Source organism: Xenopus laevis, chromosome 2S (assembly GCF_017654675.1).
Source record: "Xenopus laevis strain J_2021 chromosome 2S, Xenopus_laevis_v10.1, whole genome shotgun sequence".
NCBI classification, from domain to species: domain Eukaryota; kingdom Metazoa; phylum Chordata; class Amphibia; order Anura; family Pipidae; genus Xenopus; species Xenopus laevis.
Genome location: NC_054374.1, coordinates 99,390,508 through 99,412,960, shown reverse-complemented (window position 1 = coordinate 99,412,960; position 22,453 = coordinate 99,390,508). Strand labels below are relative to the sequence as shown.

At 33.3% G+C, this 22,453-nt stretch overlaps 1 protein-coding gene across 1 annotated transcript in view; it reads right to left on the bottom strand.

Moving 5' to 3' along the window:
- dmd.1.S (dystrophin, gene 1 S homeolog) overlaps nucleotides 1-22,453 on the bottom strand; it is a 935,293-nt gene that overhangs the window by 436,050 nt on the left and 476,790 nt on the right. Inside the window, exons 48-50 of the mRNA XM_041584187.1 lie at nucleotides 12,688-12,852; nucleotides 5,772-5,873; nucleotides 3,805-3,898 (exon numbers count right to left, since the gene is read on the bottom strand). Of these exons, the coding sequence (XP_041440121.1) occupies nucleotides 3,805-3,898; nucleotides 5,772-5,873; nucleotides 12,688-12,852 (361 nt within the window). The remainder of the gene's footprint in view (nucleotides 1-3,804; nucleotides 3,899-5,771; nucleotides 5,874-12,687; nucleotides 12,853-22,453) is intronic.

Here is a 22,453-nt window from a genome sequence, read left to right as displayed (position 1 = left end):
CCTCAAGTCTGACAATAATTAAATGGAACTATGTGGACACTTAACATACTATACACAGGGTGGTGGGGTACTATTTGCATGCAAAACAACATAAAGTAGGCTCTGTAGAGCCTCATCATCATATTTTTTATTATACCTTAGTATTTTACCTTAGTAAAGTATAAAAGGACATAGAGTGCACACAGTGTTACATATGCAGATATAAAGACATAGATGCAACTGTATTCTTAGTTCTTATTATACTAAATATGTGTTTGCTAACGTATATATGTGACAAATAATCAGGATTCATTTTAAATTTCATTTCATTTTAAATTTGATTGTTATTTAAATCATCCCTTTGCAGACCAAAAATTATAATGTTCTAATTCTTCCAAACAGTGTGCTATTTTCATATGCATACTGTACGTATTCGTAGCTGGTTAACATAACTAATTTAATTAATGTCCTTAAAAGGAACCTAATCAATACACATTTTCCCTTTACTTTTGCCATTTACTTTTAGGAAAATTTATAGATCTTAGGACCAAAGGAAAGTAATGGTTATTGCCATCATAGAATGAGTTTCCTTTTATGCATATATGGTACATTATGCTTTTAACCTATTTATTATTAAAATAATGACTTGAGAGGCCAATTTATGAAATTGACCAAACCATGAACTAGACTTTGAATGGTAAATTGTTTTTCGGTTTATCCTGTGACTTCCATTAGACATCAGTATGACATGCATGCAAAGCATATAAATGTTATCTAGCATTGTCACAGGATTGGTATATAAACACGTACTAAATGCAAGGAAAATTTAGCAGATTTGTGTCTATAACACTACCGTTGTTAGGGTTCATTTATACATGCAAGTACAGTCCAGAAATGTGTGACACAATTTGCCATTTTTTTTTACCCTTTATGTAGCATCTTTCTCACAATACAGTGTAACCATGTCCACAAAGTGGAGTTACACTGGGCACAATTTCATTTGATGTTTCATAATGCACACAATTATGGGTGACATCTTCACACAATTCAAGATAAATTTGGGGCCAAAATGGTCTGATTTCTGGCGCTTGGTATCAAATATAGTTTTTTTGTATCTTTGTTGATCTTAAATGGACAATAAATTCAGAAGAGTGCTGTTATGAGTGACTTGTTTCACCAAAATATTTGTGAAATTTTGTTGTCAATAGTCTTTGTTTCCAGTGTGTTTTCCATTGTGTGTAGGATGGCCATAAAATTGAATGGTACATGAGTGAATATGAAAGTCAAGTTAGAAACATATTCCCCCATTAATGGGTTTCTTGCATTGTACAAGAAGAACACAGATGAGCTCTTCCTTATCTGGCATGTCACTGAGGATAGTGTCTGTGACTTTGCTGAACATCTTAACTCCCTGCCTTTCCCTTTAAATCTTAGTATTCCGTTCAGTCATTCATTCATTTCCTTGATCTCAATATTTTATTAATTTGGGTACCTTGTTATAAAGGAAACCTACAAACATGAACACTATATAACATTCAGGGTCTTACCACCATCCTAGCACAACCAGAGGGCTCCATTATTCATAATTGCTTCAAGTTACACAGAATAATGGTTTCATTAGAGGAGTATTCTAATTTTTGTAAAAAAACAACATCTGTCCAAGGCCAAACAACATGACCTCCTGTGCAATAGGAAGGCCTACAAACATGATTATCAACTCCTAATTTTTTGCCAGTACTTTCTATACAGATAGTAAAGAGATTCATAATATTGTAAATAAGAGATGGAAAACTGTTAAGTCTAATAACTTCCTAACATTTAGAAACAGTTAGAGACAGGAATATGGCAGGAATTTGGGTGATCCCTTGGTAAAAAATTCGCCGCCAGCAAATAAATTTGCGAAACACCCGCGAAAATTTGCTCGAAAAATTCACCGGTGTCAAAAAAAACGCTGTTTCGCGAATTTCGCGCGAAATTTTCGATTTTTCTGCCGAAGCGAAACAGCGCAAATTCGCCCATCACTAGTTTTAGGTTATAGTCAAATTCGAATTGTTCCAAAGGTCAAGGTTTGATAAATCTCTATTTTTTAATTCAAATTCAAATTCAAATTGATTTTGGATTATTCCCAATTCGAATTTGAGAGATTTGACCAAAAAAAAAGCAAAAATTGTAATTTGAATTTAGAATTCGACCCTTAATAAATCTGCCCCTATGTCTCTTGCTTAGCGGATGATACTGAATTGTGCAAAACAAAAAGTTTTATATAGGATGTTGTCACTTTTCAGAGATTTGCCTTAATTGGATAAATGTGTAGAAAATTGGCAAATAAGGTGCATTGTTGATAAATGCAAGGTTATGCATTTGGGCAAATATATTATGAAAACTAATTATACACTAAATTACACTAAAAGAGGGAGGGATTTAGGGAGGAACTTGCGAATAACAGTTCAAATAACTAGGTAGTGTCAATTAGGTTCTACTAAAGTAAAACTAGTTCTTTCTTGTATAAAAAATGAATTGAAATTAACTGAAATTCCTGAAGCAGCCACCTTCAGATTACAACAATCTTTGTCCTCAAGGACAAATGGATTTAGCCTGGCATGTTTTATTGACAGTATATTGTAAAAAGGTTGCTTAAATTAAGCTTAAGTTAGAGCATTAAAACCCAATTATATATAAAGTTACCAATTTATATGGTTCAATACATTTTTGTAATCAATCTTCAATATTTATTCAAGCCACTATTCTCAGTTGATATTATCTATGCTCTTTTTATTACTTCTCACTGCTGGAGTTGTGCTGTGAAGGACCTCTACAGATTGCTTAAGTTTTATGTTGGGAATACATTGAATTTGTAAGCTATATTTAATTTAAAGTTTGCTGTTTAACTTTTTTTCTTTTGTCAGTTGTATTAAAAATAAACCTCATAATGCTGAGTCATGACCTTCAACTGCTTGAAACTGCAAAATTGCTTTTCCACTCCATAGACAAATACTAGAAATATAATAATATAATAATATTTTATATATATATATATATATATATATATATATATATATATATATATATATATATATATATATACATACAAAAGCTTTAGAAGAAATTTAAACAAAAATATCAGGGCTAAAAATAACAGGGCTAGCAAATATGAATTATATTTGAATTCTAGAAACATACGCTAAACACTGTTATAAACAGTTGTTTTATAAGCATTGAAGTCTACAGTCATACAGCATATAAGATATGATATAGTCAATGCTTTTGTGAAGCACTGTTAACAGATGGTGAACTGAAAGTGGTTAAAGTATTTTGCATTCTCTCAAACTTTTTTATTTCTAAATATGGACAAAAACAACAAATGTAGTTGGCTTTTGTGGGGTTTACAAAAGCCTAAGCTGCCAGAAACTTTCTAAATATAATCAATTAAATATTCAGTGCCTTCAAGTTAAACTTCAATATTCCATCTAAGTAGGGAGGGGTGTGTGTATGGATGCTGGGTTTTCATTTGGAGGGGTTGGACTTGATGGACTTTGTCTTTTTTCAACCCGATTTAACTATGTAACTATGTAACTATCTTGGGATTCTGTCTATAATCATCCTCTCTTCATGCAGGAGTCAGATTTTTACGTATAGTTGTCTAATATATTTTTTTTTAGGAGTGGGGAGCTTTACCAAGAAGATACACCTTTACCAAGAAGGTGTATTAAGGCTCACTCTTTCAAAATAACTAACAGTGGCTGCTTGCAACTGTTTTTGTACATGGACCATTTGAAATAAGAAAATCTAAAATATATTTGATGCATCAATAAAAAATAAACTTACTATCACCAGATGTTGAAGCTTCTGGACTTCTGATCAGTTCTTGCAATAAATGGTTTACAGTATTCCACTCTGTTTGTAGATCATTTACCCTTGTCTGGTGTAAATAGAGAAGAAATACATATTTCATAAACCTGAAATGTATTGTATAATACATTTAAGTGTCTATTCAAGCTTATGTTTGTGCGGTAATGATTTAACTTGTAATTTGTATTTGCATGTTATGGGTATTAGGATATTAAGTAAGTACCAAATGTGCATGAGTACTTTACATGTCAGCGTCATTATTTTTTTGTACTAAAACTCTACCCCCATGTTGCTCTTTCAATCAATCGAGAGCAATCAGGTTTCAACATTCCATAGGATACAATCAGCAGCACATCATGCCTAAGGACAAGACAATCTCCTAAAGGCTTTTAAGGGTGCTGAGCTTCACGCTGTCATCTGTTTATGTTTAAATAGCTTAAATAGAAAATTATTTTCACATGCTTCTATATTTATTGAAAATTACAGCAAAGTTACTTCCCTTTTACAGAATATATTTATGTTTTAACTGTAATTTCAACTGTCATATACATACTGTTGTTCCAGTTTCAGACTTATTAGTGCAATTGATTATATCATTATATATTTTTCTTATGGTATATATGTCAATTTAATATAGTGAAAAAATTAATTAGATTAATAGGGAACTTTTTTTTTTACATCAGTTTGTAGATATGTGTCAAATATGTATAATATTACAGTAAATTGTAAACCAAAATGTTTACAGTGTTTTGATGTAACGATATAACAATCCTTGTCTTCAAGGACAAATGGATTTAGCCTGTTTAGCTAAGTGTTTAGCTAAGTATTTAGCTACTACAAAAAAATCAATTCAAAAGAACACTTACTAGCTTCTTAACTAATACACATGCCAAATTCATCCATGGCTTGATTATAGACAACTCAACTCCATTTCTAGTTTTCTGTTATCTATCTGACTTACATAAGGGGTTGTTTTCCTTTTTTCTTCTCCTTGATTTTTTCTTTACAAATTAATTATTTTATTTCTCTGGAACTTATCTAATCTATGTCTTATAATTTGTAAGAGGTGTATTTATACTTGATATATATAACATGATGCATTGTTCTGCAGAATTAGAATAATGAATGTTATATGCAGTGCTGCTAAGTTCATTATGTTTAACTTTTTGGTTTGTTTTACTTTAGTAACCTATGAAGGTCTTTTAAGGTCAGATATACACATTGTTTTGTCAAATGTAAAATGTCAACAAAATATTGTTACAAAGAAAAAAAAACTGAAAAAAAAATATATATATATTTATAGAACATAAAGCAGAATGCAGCACTCACAGGGACTTGATGCGAAAACGAAAAATCTTTATTGGAACCAATGTTTCAATCCCCCACAGGGATCTTCGTCAGGAAAAATACAGCAAAAAAACTTTTTTTCAGCACCATTACAGTTTATATTCATATACTATGAATATATATATATATATAATCTTCAAAGATGGATCCGCACTCCAAACAATTCAATCAAAGTGATTTTTATTGAATTATCACTCACGTGTCCAACGTTTCGGCCAACATTAGGGCCTTTACCAAGGTAAAGGCCCTAATGTTGGCCGAAACGTTGGACACGTGAGTGATAATTCAATAAAAATCACTTTGATTGAATTGTTTGGAGTGCGGATCCAACTTAGATTATATGTCATAACTTTGACCCAGCACCCACCACAAACCTGAAGGGATAGAGTGCAGGTACTTTCTGGACATATATATATATATATATATATATATATATATATATATATATATATATATATATATATATATAAAACATTTTAAGACATCTGTGACACATTGATAGACAGATGATAAATTCATTATTTTAAAAAAAACTATTTTTTTTTAAAAAGTTCTCACTGCAGAAAAATACATTATAACACACTTATTAGTTTTACCTTCAAAGCATATGGTGCGGGTTCCTTGGTATATAAGTGATGTCCCTTGGACAAGATTCCTTCTACATGTGGCTGTTTTGCTAGAATTGCTTCCTCTGTTTCCTAAGAGAATTTAAAGAAATACCACCAGATTATTGCTTAAACTATAACATACTGCTGCATAATCGAAGTTTCAATATACTATTGTTTCTTTAAAAAAAACAATGTGTTTAAAGTCTATTGAGTTGATGAAAAAGGGACTTGAAATACTGTAGGGACAGGATTTGAAGAGACACAACTTGGCAACACACAGGTTGAACTTTGTATTATATGATGATTTGGAACTCTCTGAATAACCAAATGATATGATTTGGCCACTAAATTTAGCAGTCAGATTATACTAGACTTAATTTGTGTGGTTTTAAAACAGACAGTTGGAGAGGTATACGGTCATCCTAGATTCAGGTTGACAATTCACATAGTGGCATATTAATAACTACTGCAATTTTTTTGTAGGGATTGGATTGTAGCTCAAAATAATTATGACTTAGGTACTGCACATGCATTAGTGATCTGTCAATTCAGTTTCATGACAGAGTTGCTCCTTGCATTACCATCTTAACTTCTTTTGGACAATTTAAGGCAAAGGGGACAGTCCAAGGATTTTGTCACTCAGGTGATTAGTTGATCAAATGCCAGTGAACAGAAAGCTCAAAATGGACCATGTTATGTCATATTTCCATGCTGAAATCCTCCCCATCTGTGCAATAACAGGCCATTGCTGTGTCTGTCAGATTGGTGTTTTTCCCCCAGCAAAGATACGCCTGCAGATAATATGACTAGTCGACATGACCCAAAAGCATTTTCTAACTGACTAACATAAATATTTTGCAGTTTCTTAGCTCTTAGCATACAATATATAAAAAGTTTCGGTCACACCTAATGAAGTTCATACCTGTACAGACACAAGTCATAAAATGTAAAAAAAAAACCCACAAAAAGTATAATGTATAATAAATTATTAATAACGTTACTGGAATGAAATTTTCCTACTTTTAACATTACTATTGTGTTATGTTGCTCAGGCACTTTGAATAGTCTACTATATTGTTCTGAACAACAGGAATATCATGTTGTGCTTTCTCTGGCAGAAAGGGAATAGCCTTTAAAGCAGATGATATATGAGCACCAATTTGTACATCTTAAATGTCAGAGAGAAACATTTAACACATAAAACATTAACAAACTTTAATAATTGATTCTTGCAATGGTTGTGTGCCAGTGGGAGGCAGAAATCATGACAAATTTTGCCTGTCAAATGGCAATATTTCTAAAGGTCTATTTGAACAGGATAAAGATTGACAGAACATTAATATCCAAAGACATTAACATGAGAGTTGAACTCTGTATCTGTTTTTCGCTAACCTTGCCCAAACTTCTGGAAATCATTTAAATATGGACGTGCATACACTGCATAACAAATGTTACTTCCCTATGCAGACTAAGAATGTATTAAAGAGGAGCAGTTATTGATATAAATGTGCAGTCAGACTGTAGTGGATGCTTAATAACTGTTGTTCCTAAATAGTTTTTTTCCTTATAGTTTTTCTATATTTCTACGTCAAAGGTGCATATCAACAACAACAAATATTTAAATTAAATAGTCTGAGCCAGAGAAAGAGTTGGGAATGTTCTATACTCTGTTCATATTTCTGCATTCATTTTGCCAGATCCCTGACATTATACTGTACATTATGTACTATCAATGTAAAAGTAAATACATACAGTACATTTCCAAAATAAAAGGGTTTTTGCTAAATATTAAATATTTTGTAAAATCAATTCAAGATATAGGAAATACGTGGAAACAGAAGAAACAAAATTAATAATTAAAAACAATTATGTACATAATATGAATAATATAAATATAAGAAAGTAAATTAATTTTAGGTCAGATACAAATTTTCTCTGCACACCATATACTTATTAGACTTGAGAGGTAGAAAACAGTCTAAACTGTCCATCAAATGCTGATAAATGAAAGAGGATAGATGGAAAGCAAAACATTGTACATCCAGTTACTTTTTCTCATTTTCATCATGCTGGGGGAATTTTCTTTTATTTATCCAGAATTAGGTTTACCAGACCTGAGCTGAACACCTAATTCTCAGCCTAAGTGTGACCTGTCAGGTAAATAATCAGGTGATTGACAAGGGATGGCAGTTGCTAAACTATTATTTCGCAGAAAATCTATACAAACCTGGTACAAAAGCATTTATTAGCCATTTCCTTTTTCCCATTACCGTGGCCTGGAATTGTTTGTCTGCTTTTAAAGTTATGGCAATTTAGTTCATTGAAAATAGTCTTACATATCTGGATGAACATGTGGGACATATATCACAGATAACTAATCAGATAGGAAATATTTAGCTTATTCTTATAAATAATAAATATTTGAATAACAAATATTTATTCAAATAGTTTCTGTTTTGCACTGAATGTACATGTACGTTTATAAAGCATGATAATTGTAAACAGCTATTAACAGCATTGAAAAATATAAAAAGGGGGTGATAAGTATTAGTTTAGACATCATTTAATTTCATCATTTAATTTTCAAAGTTCAGTAGTCTTACTTATGTCTGATCTTTGGTATTAGGTTTATTTCTGGCCATGCCCTATAATATAGGGGCAATCCCTGACTTCAATGGGATGACAGGGGACTCCTCAATTGACCCTTCAGCCATCCCAATGAACCCCCTTGTTACATACTGTAATAAAACACCAGGAGCCAGAAATGGTGAAAATGGCCACAGCATTTATTAACATTTTATCGAATAAATAGGACCTTGCCAGCCTCACCCCAAGGCAATATTCAAAGCCAGAATTCCATAAGGGATTACTACTAAGCTCTGCTGCTCCTCACTTCAGATCAGCACTATGTCATTATATCCACCACTGAGTATTAGGCTGCCTCTACCTACAGAGAAGATGGTCCCAAACTCTGCTACGAGCAGGAGCTGCATCTCCCACCATGAGAGAAGTTCAGCAGCCCTGCTGTCGGTCCGGAATCTGCAGTGTGTCGATGATAGGAAATCCAAGCAGGCTGTCACCTAGCACCAGCAGTAGTTGCATCTGTATCAATCAACCCACTGTGCAGTCACAGGAGAGAACCTCCTTTCTCCCTCTTCTAAATTTACCTGTGCAGTACTCTGGCAAGGTCCTACAACAAATTAAACAAATAAAAACTTAAACTACATTATCATATAGCCACGGTTTTGATCCAGAGGAAGGCAAAAAAAACCAGCCTGAAGCCACTGCCAATTATGCCTCAAGAGGGGAAAAATTCCTTCCTGACCCCAATGGCGATTGGAAACATTCCCTGGATCAAGCATTTCATTTAATGAATAATAACATACAAACACTCTCATGTTTATACTGTATAACAGTACCAAAACTACAATATAACAGTACATACATGAAAACATCCACATTTGCTTATTAATAGATAATATAACAACATAAAGAGAAACTCCTGACATTTCACAAAATATGCAAAAAAACGGGAAAGGTAGGATGTTTCTACCTGCTCAGAAGATAAGGAAGTGAACTGCTTCTTCCCCTGACATCACATCCATCTCTTTCTCCACCCCAGCTTTCCCCTGCCTTAACTCATTCCTTCTCACCCACTCACAGCTACATCTGATACTGTCAATCTTCTAATATAAACCAGTGTAATCTGGCTGCTGGTCATTTGGATCTCCAGTGTTGGACTGGGATACCAGGGGCCCACCAGAAAACCTTAGATTGAGGGCCCACTTTCCAAACTTTTATACCTCCTCTCCTCACTTAACTTTTTTTCTCTACATAATATTCTCTATTCTTCCATTATTAAGCCTCTTTATTCCCATAAAGAAATAGAGAATGACCATGAAATAGGTCAAAAGATTAGAAGCAGGAGGGCCCACTGACACCTTGGCCCACAGGGAGTTTTCCTAGTATCCCGGTGGGCCAGTCCGACACTGCGGATCTCTTATCATGTAGCCCCTGCTTTTATAGCTCCAGGGCTTTCCTTTATGCCTATTTCTGGCAATGCACAATATTAAAGTCGAATTTTTTTCATCCAAATGAAAACCTCAAAGGAAACAGGAATATAATGGTGAAAGCTACTCTTATTACACATGCCCGAACTGGTTACAGAATTTTATTTTTATTCTTTTTTATTATTTTGCCTATTGTTTGTGAATAAATAGGTGGGTTGCTTCACAGCCATTATATGTTATTATTCAAGATTCTAAGAATGAATACTTTAAGCTGAACCTGCCCTGTAAATGCAATTTACTTCTTCATTTACTAAATAATTGTCATTTTAATGCCTCAATCAGAATTATAAATGCATTAACAAATATTTCAGTTTGCAAATTTATGCAGACAAAGCTAATTAAAGCAGATTTAGAAGTGCACACTTCATATGCTGATTAAGCCAGAACAAAATTGAAAGTGAATTTTTAATATACACAATATAGCCATGATTTCTCATTATGTATTAGTGAAGATCTGAAAGACTAGCAGAAGCATGTTGATTAATGCATACAATTTACAATAGGCAGCAATATAAAGGTAGCACTACAAAATAACTTTACTTTAAAAATATTTTACTTTCCAATAGGCTAGCAATTATTGACCCATTTAATGAATAAGAAAGGATTTAAAGTCCATGTCTACTACTATTGTAGGGGGTTATTAACTATAAAGTGCCTTGCTTAGTCCTCAAAAACTGTATATTATATCTTTAAAAATACTTTTGATAACATTTCCTGTATTTAATATAATAGGGTCTCTAAACAAGATTCACTTACTTGTGTTACAACATTTGCTACCTTCATTTTATTATTAGTTATTCCTTTAGCTCTTTGGCAACGTCTCATAGTATATACTGTATATACTGTATTATGTATTATGAAAACAATACTTGATTTAAACATTTCTATTTATATGTTTAAGGGAGAACTAAACCCTAAAAAAATGCATATGGCTAAAAATGGCATATTTTATATACATAACTTATTGCACCAGTCTAAAATTTCAGCTTCTCAATAGCAGCAATGATCCAGTACTTTAAACTTGTCACAGGGGGTCACCATTTTGGAAAGTGTCTATAATACTCACATGCCCAGTGGACTCTGAGCAGCTGTTGAGAAGCTAAGCTTAGGGGTGGTTGCAAATTATCAAGCAGAAAACAATCTTTGTTTGTAATATAATGTAATGTGATGCTACAGTTTTTTAAAACATTTGAATTTGATTTTCGAGATTTATCATACTCTGGTACTTTAAGAATTCAAATTCTACTGTTCGCCACCTAAAACCTGCCGAATTACTGCATAAGTCAATGGGAGAGGTTCAGGGATCAATTTGATGATGTTTGTAGCCTTTCTGACATTCAAGTTTTTATCAGAAACAAAAACTCGAATCAAGCTTTGTATAATTAGAATCAAATTTGAAATTCGTTTTAACAATTCGATTTTTAAAACTAATTTCCCTCAATCGAATAACGAATTCAATCGAATTTAAGGGAGTTTGAAAAAACTCACATGGATTCGAAATTCAACCCTTGATAAATGTGTCTCTATGTGTACTATATATTCAGTCAGTCCCTAAACTCAGTAAGTGACAGCAGCACAGATCATGTGCAGTGAATCAGCAGAAAAGAAGATGGGGAGCTTCCGGATATTCTTTGGAGTTACAGATCTTCCCTACTAAAGGGCTATGGTTACCATGGACTGGTACAGAAACCCAAAACATAATTTACAACATTTCTAGCCTATTTGTTTAGTTAAGCTTTAGTTTTCCTTTAAAATACTTCCAGTATTTTAAGATTTGGGGTAAAATATGTGGTAATATTTCAAGACCAATGCAAAAAAAAAAAAAAGAAAAGATATATATATAGAATTCACTAAATATATTCTTCCACTTGTTATACAGTAGGTCATATTTTAAATGTGTGTACAACTCTAAAACACAATTTTAATATATAAATAGAACGATCTTCTATTAACAACAAATGTTATTATATTTATTTGGACAAAATGGCCAAAGCAGAGTGAATAGCAGATTATCGGTACTACCCCAGAAGCTCATCTGCTGTCAGACTAGTGTTCAATCAAAAAGCATCACATTGCATCACATCAAGGCAGGCAGTTGCTATAATGCTACTTTGGAGTCCCATAAAACAAAGAGAACTATATATTTTCAGACCTCAAACAATTTTGAAAGTGTTATAGTACTGTTCAGTCTTAAATTAGATTACATTTTCTTAGTATGTTTTGATTTGAGAGAACGCTTTGTCAATTTAACAATGTATCTTCATGAGAACAGTGGCAAGCTTTGAGTAGTGGGTGGCATGTCCGCTTTTAGTACAATGCCCTCTGTCTGTTACTGCCAAGTCTACCAGCCACTGCAGCAATTGAGCAACACAGAAATTTGTTAATGCTGCAGTGCAGGGGTTGAACCAATTAAAAAAATGTAGAACAGCCGGACTTATTGTTGTAGCATGTAATACCTTTCAATATGCTAGTGCTTATATTGTTGTTTACTAGACTTTGGGGCAGATTTACAGTATCAAAGTGTCAATTTAGAACTCAACACAATGAAACTCATTCACTTTCTATTCATTCCTATGGGATTTTTAGAATTGTAATTATCAAAAGGTGAAAGCCATTGATAAATATGATTCTAAAAACCCCATAGGATTGAATAGAACATGGGTTTGTTTCTGTAGTGAGCTCTAATCTCATGTTTGAGACATCTGCCTATAAATCAGCTGAACTCAAATTTCAGCAAAACATTCAACTTCATCATCAGGTGTGTTGCAAAACCTATTTTCTTGAAAGAAGATAATAGAAAATGCTAGAAATCTTTTAATTGAATAACAAATTACCTTGATGTCAAATGCACCAGGTCTGCCCACTTGATTGTAGAACTGCAGCTGATCCTTTACAGAAGACACCCACAAAGTCAACTGGTTTAACTGAAGCTCAAAGAGCGAGAAGTTCTTCAACTCATCTTCAATCTCTTTTTGCTTATCATAAAGATCTTTGGACACCTTAATAATAAGAGTGCAAAAAACATTTTTTTTGTTCAAGGTTTTTACCAATTGTTCAAGGTTTTTACCAATAACAGGATAAAACATTATTACTTGTACATGGATAAAAGCATGTTTGATATTAGAGCAAAGGGTAGCGTTATCCTGACACGAAGGAGCTGCATAAGTTATTATCTGTTAATGTTCGTCTGATATGTTCTTGGATGCATGCATGACTATTTTTAAGACTGAATACTATTCTACTTGCATGGTGTAACTGCACAGTTACTTAATTACTTAATTACGTAATACAGCATTTCAACAATTACTCACAACATGCAAATAAGTTGCCTGCCTACAGATATTCTGTAGATCTTGAGACTAATAAATATTGCTGTGTGTCACTGATTCGCAACTAATAAAAAATGCAATATGTGGCTTTTGCCTTTGACAACATATACTGTATCTTTTAAACACAAAACAAAGATAGTCTTTTATTATGCAAAGCAAATTCATTTATTTTGAATATGAAAATCTACATGTTAGCGGAGAAGCATGCCATTAAAGGTAAGATATCGACAGACCTAAACATAGGGGCAGCATGTAAAATTTATCATTGGTGGTAATGAAAAATAAATTTGCTATCTTTAAGCAAATATACACTAATACTAATATATTTTTGTGGCCACAGTAAAAAGGTTTTTCTACTTTATTGGGTTCGCAGTATAGACATTTGTAGACTGATTATATCTAAAGTTTTATTAATATTGCAAACATGATTAATGCCACACTTTGGGGCATATTTATCAAGGGTCAAATTTCGAATTGAAAAAACTTTGAAATTCGAATTCAAAAAGACCAACCAAAATTAAGTCAAAGTTTTTTTGGTCGAATGGGTCCATTTTAGATCGAATAGGTCCATATTTGCCCCGAATTTGAATCATTCATATCGAAGGAATACGATTGAATTTGATTCGAAGTGTTTCCCCAAAAAAACCTTTGAATTTTCAAAGTCCATCGTTTGACTCCAAATAGGTTCTAGGAGGTCCCTCATTGGCTAAAACAGCAATTCGGCAGATTTTAGATGGTGAATGGTCGAAGTTGAATTTAGAGACAATACATGATAAATTTCAATATTCAAATTTTCACATTTTTCAAATTCGAATCGAATTTGGACTATTCCCTAATTGAAGTACACAAAAAATAGCTTGACATTTGAATTTTTTTCCTCTGAAAATTTACCTTAACCTTTGATAAATCTGCCCCTAGAAGTTACAAGAACTTGTGGTCAGTTAGCTGAGAAGATTAGAATAACTAGAGTTACAATAAATGTATTGTTAACATTAGGCAGGTATTCTAGCATTTTCATAGTCATTTTGCACCCAGACAGTATTTCAGTTGAATATCTATCAGGATATATCAATGTGTTTTTCAGGCATTTATAGGCATTTATAATTATATAATATGATAAAGACCCTTCCAGAAAGCACTTGGCTCTAAAATGTACTGCTTATTTATTGCATAACTAAACCTCTAGCAGGACACACTATCAACAGGAATGAGAAATCCTGACCAATGAGCAAAGGTCTAAAAGGTCTAAAATACTGGTATATTTCTCCTATGGAAATAGGACCCACTATACCAAGGGACGTCTTTTCGAGCCTGTGTTGTGGTGACAGAGAACTATGCCCAGCTATACAACAGATCTGGGCCCATACATTTGATCTCCTCAACAATGTACTGTAAAGATGCATGGAAGGGGCCTGATCTACACCCAGTGGATTGGAAAATCTGGTTCCAATGAAAAAAAAAAAAATACCTAAAAGATTAACTGGGCAGATATGATCAATTATGGTGTCTCTGTGTCAACAGACAAGGCCAGCATCACAATTTCTTCAAAAGAGCTTTATATAAAGTGTATGATGTGATCAAGTGTATGATCTTTCTACTATATTTGTACTTGCACAAAAGCACTGAAGCACAATCAGAAACACAATCAATCTATTGAAAACTCCCGAATGCATCAAATCATGTATGGCCAACTTAACATTTAATGATCTTCTTGTGCACTTCTCCTGAAGTCGATCTTACATGATTTGAGGAATAATTACATGATTTGAGGAAATTTTGAGATAATAAAACAAGATGACTTCAAAAGTATGCTCTTATTCCTTATGTTTATCACTTAATTTAGACACGTATCCTCCACCTACTCATTCTATCATACCTGGACCACTCTAACTTGCTCTGATGAAGTGCCTAATGATGTGAAACATGTCAGTAAGGAGTGGCTGATACGTGGTATGCTGACATACTGCCGTGTGGTATTTTGAATATTATGTTAACTGTTTTGCTATTTGTTGTCATTGTTTAGTACCAATAAATGCTTGGAGTGAGTTACCTTGCATATAATTTTATAGGACCCCATGCTTGGTACTCACTTGTTGACAATCATTTTTCATGTAATTAGTTGACTACAGTAACTGGTCTCTTTAACTCCCACCTCCCCCTCCCTGCTGCAGTCCTCCTCCTCCCTTCATGTATAATAGAACAGACCCCTTCGTTGCTATAATCCTTATTGTGATTTAGCATTAAGCAAAAAATAGCTCACAAACTCCTCAAGTCTTTCAAAACCATTCATTATTCTGTACCATCTTCCCTTTTGCCACCATACATTCCTGGCAAACTTTTTCATCACCTGTTAATACCATCCACTTTCATTGCCATATCCTGCCTTTCTCATTCTGCTCATTAGGTGACAATATTAATTTACCTCTGTTAAAAGATAGTTCAACTTGAAGTTAACTTTTAGAATGTGCTATTATAAGCAATATTTCACCTGGTCTTATTTTTTAAATAGTTTTTTTAAAATTCGCCTTACTTTTCTGTGTCTCCCTTCTTTGAAGCAGAGGTCACTGACTTACAAATAGCATTATATAAATAAAATTTAACATACGTACATTATTTAAGGAGAGATAGCCCTCTAATTCTCCTTTTATAAGGAGAGGTAGCATTGTCAGGGGCATATTTATCAAAATGTGAGATTAGAGGTCACCATAGAAAAAAATCACTCATTCCTATGGGATTTAAAGAAGAGTATTAATAAAATGGTGACCCTCACTTTTGCCCATTAATAAATACGCTTCTAATAAAAAACCATAGAAATTAGTAGAAAGTGGGCAGGTTTTTCTGTTGTGAGAACTAATCTCACATTTTGATTTATCTGTCTCTCTGCTTGCCTTGGATCCTGTCTGGTTACTCACTGCAAACAACAATTAGCCTTTATTGTTACTAAAATGTAACATGTTAGTAAACTTCACATTTCTGTCTATATAAGTTACTGATTTTGTTTCGATTTTCAAAATTGTTCAGAAATAATCAATTAATAAAAAATAATAACAAAAAATAATAAATAATAAAAACATGTTCCACATGATTTCATTGATTGATTTTCCAATCTAACATTGACAGGTCTTTTCAAACTTTATTTTTACTGTTCAGTTAGTATTGGTTTGCTGCTAGAACTTTTTATGACCAGTTGTGAACATTGATTGCTTTTCTGGGCCATTTGTCAGTGCAGCCCAATCCCATTGCCGATTTGATTCATACCTTTATTTTTCTTTCTTTGTAAGGAAAAGGTGCATACTTTTCTTTTCATGTTGCATTGAAACCATAGTTCAGAAATGCAAACAATTCAAAGAACATATTGAAAAAATGTAAAATCTACGTTTTGACCCTCAATGGGGTCTTTATCAAGATCTTGATAAAGACCCCATTGAATTGGTCGAAACGTCGATTCTAATAAAGTTTTTTATTGTTTAAGTCCCTAGAGTGCAACAGCATTTTTCACAATTTTTCCTGTAGGTACAGGACATGAACTGTACAAGACATTAAAATTTCAGCACAGGGATCTTAGCTTTCCCGACACCAATTCTTGTTTTTACCCCCCTTTATTATTGACACAATCTGAGCCCTGTTGCTCTCAGATTAGCAATGCAAGACCTGAGTCATGCTGGTTCATGCAAACTGCCTGCTCTTATGGTAGTGGGATACCCTTATCATTTAGTTGGATCATTCCCGAAATTTGTGATGGTCGCCCACTGTTATCTACGCATTGTTTTTTCAAGGTAAACGGGACTACTCCAAAATGCATTATTCAATTTAAAATATCCATCTGCTTCATATCTTGGTCCAAGTTTATCCAAGATCACAATGTTTGAAATTAAAACATACTCCATGTCATGTAATGCTGTAAGGTCTGTTATATAAGCTGTTGCAGTCAATGTACAATCAGTTGTAGAATTTAACCTTTTTTCAACAATTAGCCATTTTCAACCATTGACCACTGACCAAATGTTTTCCCTGTTTTGGAGTAAGTTACAGATGGGATTTTTACTAAATAAATTGTGTTATTATATGTACCAGTATAAATTGGTGTCTACCTATCAAATTTATTAATTGTATTAGTTGTTTCTTATTGTTTGCTCTCTTACCTTGTTATGGTTGGATGAATTTCAGAATTATTCAGTGATAATATGTTTAATACATTTACTCTTGTTTTTTGGATTATTTTATTTATTTTACAGAATCATTGTCTGTCGGGTAGGGATGTCGCGGACTGTTCGCCGGCGAACTTGTTCGCGCGAACATCGGCTGTTCGCGTCCGCCGCAAGTTCGCGAACGTCGCGCGACGTTCGCCAATAGGCGTTCGCGTCAAAATCGTTCGACCATTCGACCATTCGATCGCTAAAATCAAAGGATTTTCGTTAGAATCGAACGATCGAAGCCATTGGATTGAATGAAATCATTCGATCGAATGGCTTCGATCGTTCGATTCGAACGAAAATCGTTCGATCGAACGATTAAAATCCTTCGATCGTTCGAATCGAACGATTTTCGGATGTTCGAAGTTCGCGAACTGTTCGCGAACTGTTCGCATTTTTTGCCGGTGTTTGCGAACGGCGTTCGCGAACACATTATCGGCGGTTCGCTACATCCCTACTGTCGGGATGTTGTTTCTATTGCCTAATGGAGAACGGCAAACAATGTTACTTAACAGAAATACATTTTCAGTGATTTGCATTTAGTGTAATAAAACTCAGTTAATGTAACTGATGAACTACAGATGCAGCCACTTTGGTTTGTCTGTTTGACACAGAATAACTAAACACAGATATCCCATTTATCTCATTTAACACAGAAAACTGTGACACAACATCCCATCTAATTAAAGCATTCACCATTGTGAACAATGGTGCTTTGGTATGCTAATGAAAAGGTTAAATGCATTAAATGAGTTAAGATAACTTTAGATAACACAGTTTCTTCAATTAACTCTGAGTCATGACGCATTTAACTCACAAATCCAAGTGGCTTCATCTGTAGCTATCAGTGCATTCAACAAACTGCTTCAATCTGTGAAAAATACTATATGTATAATGCATGTTTCAATTTATTTGTTAATGCTGCGATTAATGATGTGATTCCAAAGTTGGAAATAGTTTGCCCTTTGCCACAGGTAAAAGAAATGCTGAGTGTTGTGCTTCATTTCATACTGCTTAAATATTTCTGACTGAATTAAAAAGTTATATACAGTACCAAATTTGTAGACCATTTTTTCTGAAATAGTTTCTTAAAATGTTACCAAAAGCAAATGTTTGCTTATTAAATAAAATAATTTACAGAACATAAACCACTAAGATTAACAAATGTTACCATTAACTCCCAATTTTACAGTGAATATAGCAATAAAAACTAGTTAAATACCACCAGTTGTTCATCTACATAACTTTAGTGCTGCTTTAGTGCTGCTACAATTCTAGAAGATAGGGTTATGTCCATATGATACCATAAAACATAAAATGAAAAGAAGAATGTACTCATAAAGTAAAACTGTATAATAATTGTTTTTACTTAAATTAGGTAAAAGCTACTCATAAACACAGAGGCAACCACTGTCTCATTTACATGGCACACAACAAAGCCCACCAGTACTGCTGATTTCTTTACATCTTTCTCTCCAGCAATATGACTTGGTATGCAGTTTTGAAGGCTTAAATGCTTGCATGTAGAAAGCAACTAGTTCTGTTCTGATGTCTATCTGGCCCAATTACCCTTGGTTTAAGTAGATCCTTATTCCTGGTAGTGGTAACAATGGTACTGGTAGTGGTAACAAACTGTATAAATCATCTGTTATTGTAAATATTGTAACTATTGTTTTAGCCTAATTGTAATTGGTTTAAGTGTAAACAACCCATTGATTTATTACTTAATATATAATTACTTTAATAAATGCTTATTGGTGTGGATTTTTTGTCTGCTTGCTCAAAAGAACCATAACCCTAGTAATATAATATTATTATTATTATTGTTATTATTATTATTGTTATTATATATCAAAAATCCTACGAAATTATAAAAAAAGAAACATCCTGTTTATTAGCTTTGTAAAGGAGTTAATTGGGTCATAATGCACATATTAATGAAAAATTTGATCTGATCAACTCACCTAACCAGTTGGAAGTTTGGCTAAATCTCTAAACGAAAGAAGTGCCAGGCAATCTACCAACGAGTTTCATGGGGGAAATTCATACATGGAATGATGGTGATCAGCAACTAACCACATTTTTCATTTTGGTTGATCATTTGTGTTTTTGGAACAAATAATTCAATGGGTAATGCCACATGTACAACCCACCCATTATGCAATTTAAATCAAAGCAATGTAGTCAATCCATAAGTCTACACCTTTCACATATTTTACCCATATGGTTTATCAATCAATTACTATTAATATATGCACAGTAAGCTTCATGCCTATGGGAATCATTACCTTATTAAAATATTAAAATCTGCTGCTAATGGCAGACATTGGCAGCAAGAGACATGTTCCCACATCATTTTGATTCCATTACAAATAAGCATACTATTTGAGGACTATTGACTATAGTACTGTATGTAAAGTAAGGCCTTGATGTTATCTGGCAGGTGGAGCATTTATGTGTGTTTGATTCTGTCTGATCTAATTCTCTATAAAAATAGGTAACATACGTTATTTAAAGTGTGAGAAAACTTTTCTATTTGTATATTTTTTAAGATTTAGGCAGTGGAAGTTATTCTGAGAAAAAAAAAGCATTTCTGAAAATAGAGAATTTCTACTTTCACTTAATAACCCTGGAAAACAACTTCTTCTTTTTATCTAATCCTCTTTATATGTATTTATATGTCTTTCATTTGAATCCTTTTGAAGTATTTTTATACTATTAATCTAATTTTACAGTACTGCAAACATTCCTACACTTTACTGTTTGAAGTACTAAGTCTAAAACAGGAAGTAGAAAAAATATGAGAATAGTTGCTCTGTAGGATGAAAAAACAAAATAAAAAATGCAGATTAATAAACCAGAGAATATTAATGCACCACTAGCACAAAATCTAGCATTGTAAGACACAGACCTGCATTCTGTAGTAACGTTCTATACTATGCTGCAGATATGAGCAATCTAAGTAGCTTTGCAAATTTTAGGTTTTTTTTAGGGATTAGTATTTGTTTTGCCTCTTCTGAAAGTAAATTGCAAATCACTGCCTCCCTGCTATGGTTGGTGAGTAGTGATGGGTGAATTTATTCCGCAGGCGCAAATTCATGGCAAATTTCCACATTTCTCCGCAGCGAATAAATTCATGAAAATTCACTGGTGACAATTCCAACACTGATGACAATTCCGATGCCGGTGACAATAGATGCCCATTGACTTTAATGTGCATCAGAATTGTCGCTGGTAACAGAATTGTCGCCAGTGTCAAAAAATTGTGACGCTGGCATCAAAATTCAAGTTTCGCAATTTTTTTGCCATTTTGCGAATTTTGCAGGAATTTAAAAATTTTTGGTGAACAGAAACAAGAGAAATTTGCCCATCACTATTGGTGAGATCAACAAGCAGCATATGGATTGTCAGAATAGATTTTTGTATTAATATTGGCTTATTTTCTGATCTTTGTATTCAAATCAGGATACTTCTCCCCTTAAATCTGTTAACAGAGGCCTGTTTACTAGACACCTATCCTATTGATTTGCAGTTCAAAAAAAATAAATAATTTGAAGTCACAAAAAAAATATATAAAACAGAATACCAGTTGCAAATAGTCTAATGGGGAAATATAAAAAATAAATTGCATAAGTAATATTTTAGGTAAAATTGTTTGCACAAAGCATTCATTTATTGTATATTTCCATTATCAATTTGTATTACAGCCCCTGTTATACATTTATGGTCTATTGTCATATTACAAGTTAGGCTTAAGGTGTGCCTTTTGCTAGATGTTATCATTAATGGATACAGTATATTGCTACACTATACTAGGCCAATTTGACATACAGTATGCAGGTCTATAAAATCTATAAACAGTACTCAGACCTACAACAGGGGGATCATTAATTGTCACAATAAAAAATTAAATATTCCATTAAAATAATGTGCATCAGTCAATTGTAGGGATGGAAATTATCTAAACAAATAATGAAACTTTTTTTTTTACTAAATTTGACAAAGTCTCTTAATAAATGGATTTGTGATAACATTTTCTTTAGCTAAAACATTTTTGTAACGAAAACTGTGCCTTAAGTTGCTTGTGCAACTTTCATGAAGTGTAAAAAACAAAAGGCATAGCAGCTGAAGAGTCAAAGTTTTGAGACTCATGGTTAAAATATAAGTAGAAGTTTTGAAAACCCCTAATCAATATAAGGCAATGTATTAAAAAGTGAATGAATGCATTGCCTCCATCAAGCATGTCTCATAACTTATGATGCATGAAGTATATGTCTTAAAGGCTGAGGAGAATAAATGAAGAGAAACTTGTTCTGGCACCCAGCTTACTTTCTGATAATCTAGCTCATACTTCTTGGTTGACACTATAGCAAGAATAACATTAAAGAGTAATAAACCCTTTCCAGAAAACCTCTTATTCCTTGGTCCACTGGCCCTAGGTCTAATCTATCAATCCATTTAGAGTAGAAAACAGGTAAGAAAGCCATTAAAATGCTGCTATGTGCCATTTTAGGTGGAAGGGAAAAACTGAATTTATTGCAGATTCTGTAGCTTTGTAGATGATGAAGTTTCAGAGTAAAGTTGGATAGAAAAACTATAAATGATTAATATGCATAGTGTAAATGATATTTTAAATATATGCCGATTAGTGTCTACAAGGAAGGAGCACATTTTAGAAAATATAGGACATATAGGACATTCCTCCATAAACACTCTCTTTCTTTCTTTCTTTCTTTCTTTCTTTCTTTCTTTCTTTCTTTCTTTCTTTCTTTCTTTCTTTCTCCTATTTATAAGTGTAAGGGTGTGATAACTCACTTCAGATAAACGACAAAACAAAAGTAATGGTTTTGTAATAACACATGTAAAAAGATTCTAGCCATTGTTTTCACTATTATAGCATGTAAGTTCTGCACTGAAGTAGGGTTGCCACCTGTTAGGTTTTGAACCAGACAGCACTGTTGTTGAAGGGATTGTCTTTGTCAAAACTGCCTGCTCTGTTTTTCAAAAAAGTATATGCAGACAGACTCCCGTTGCCAATTGCTATGTCATAGCCCCACCTCCTACATCACTAGTCCTGC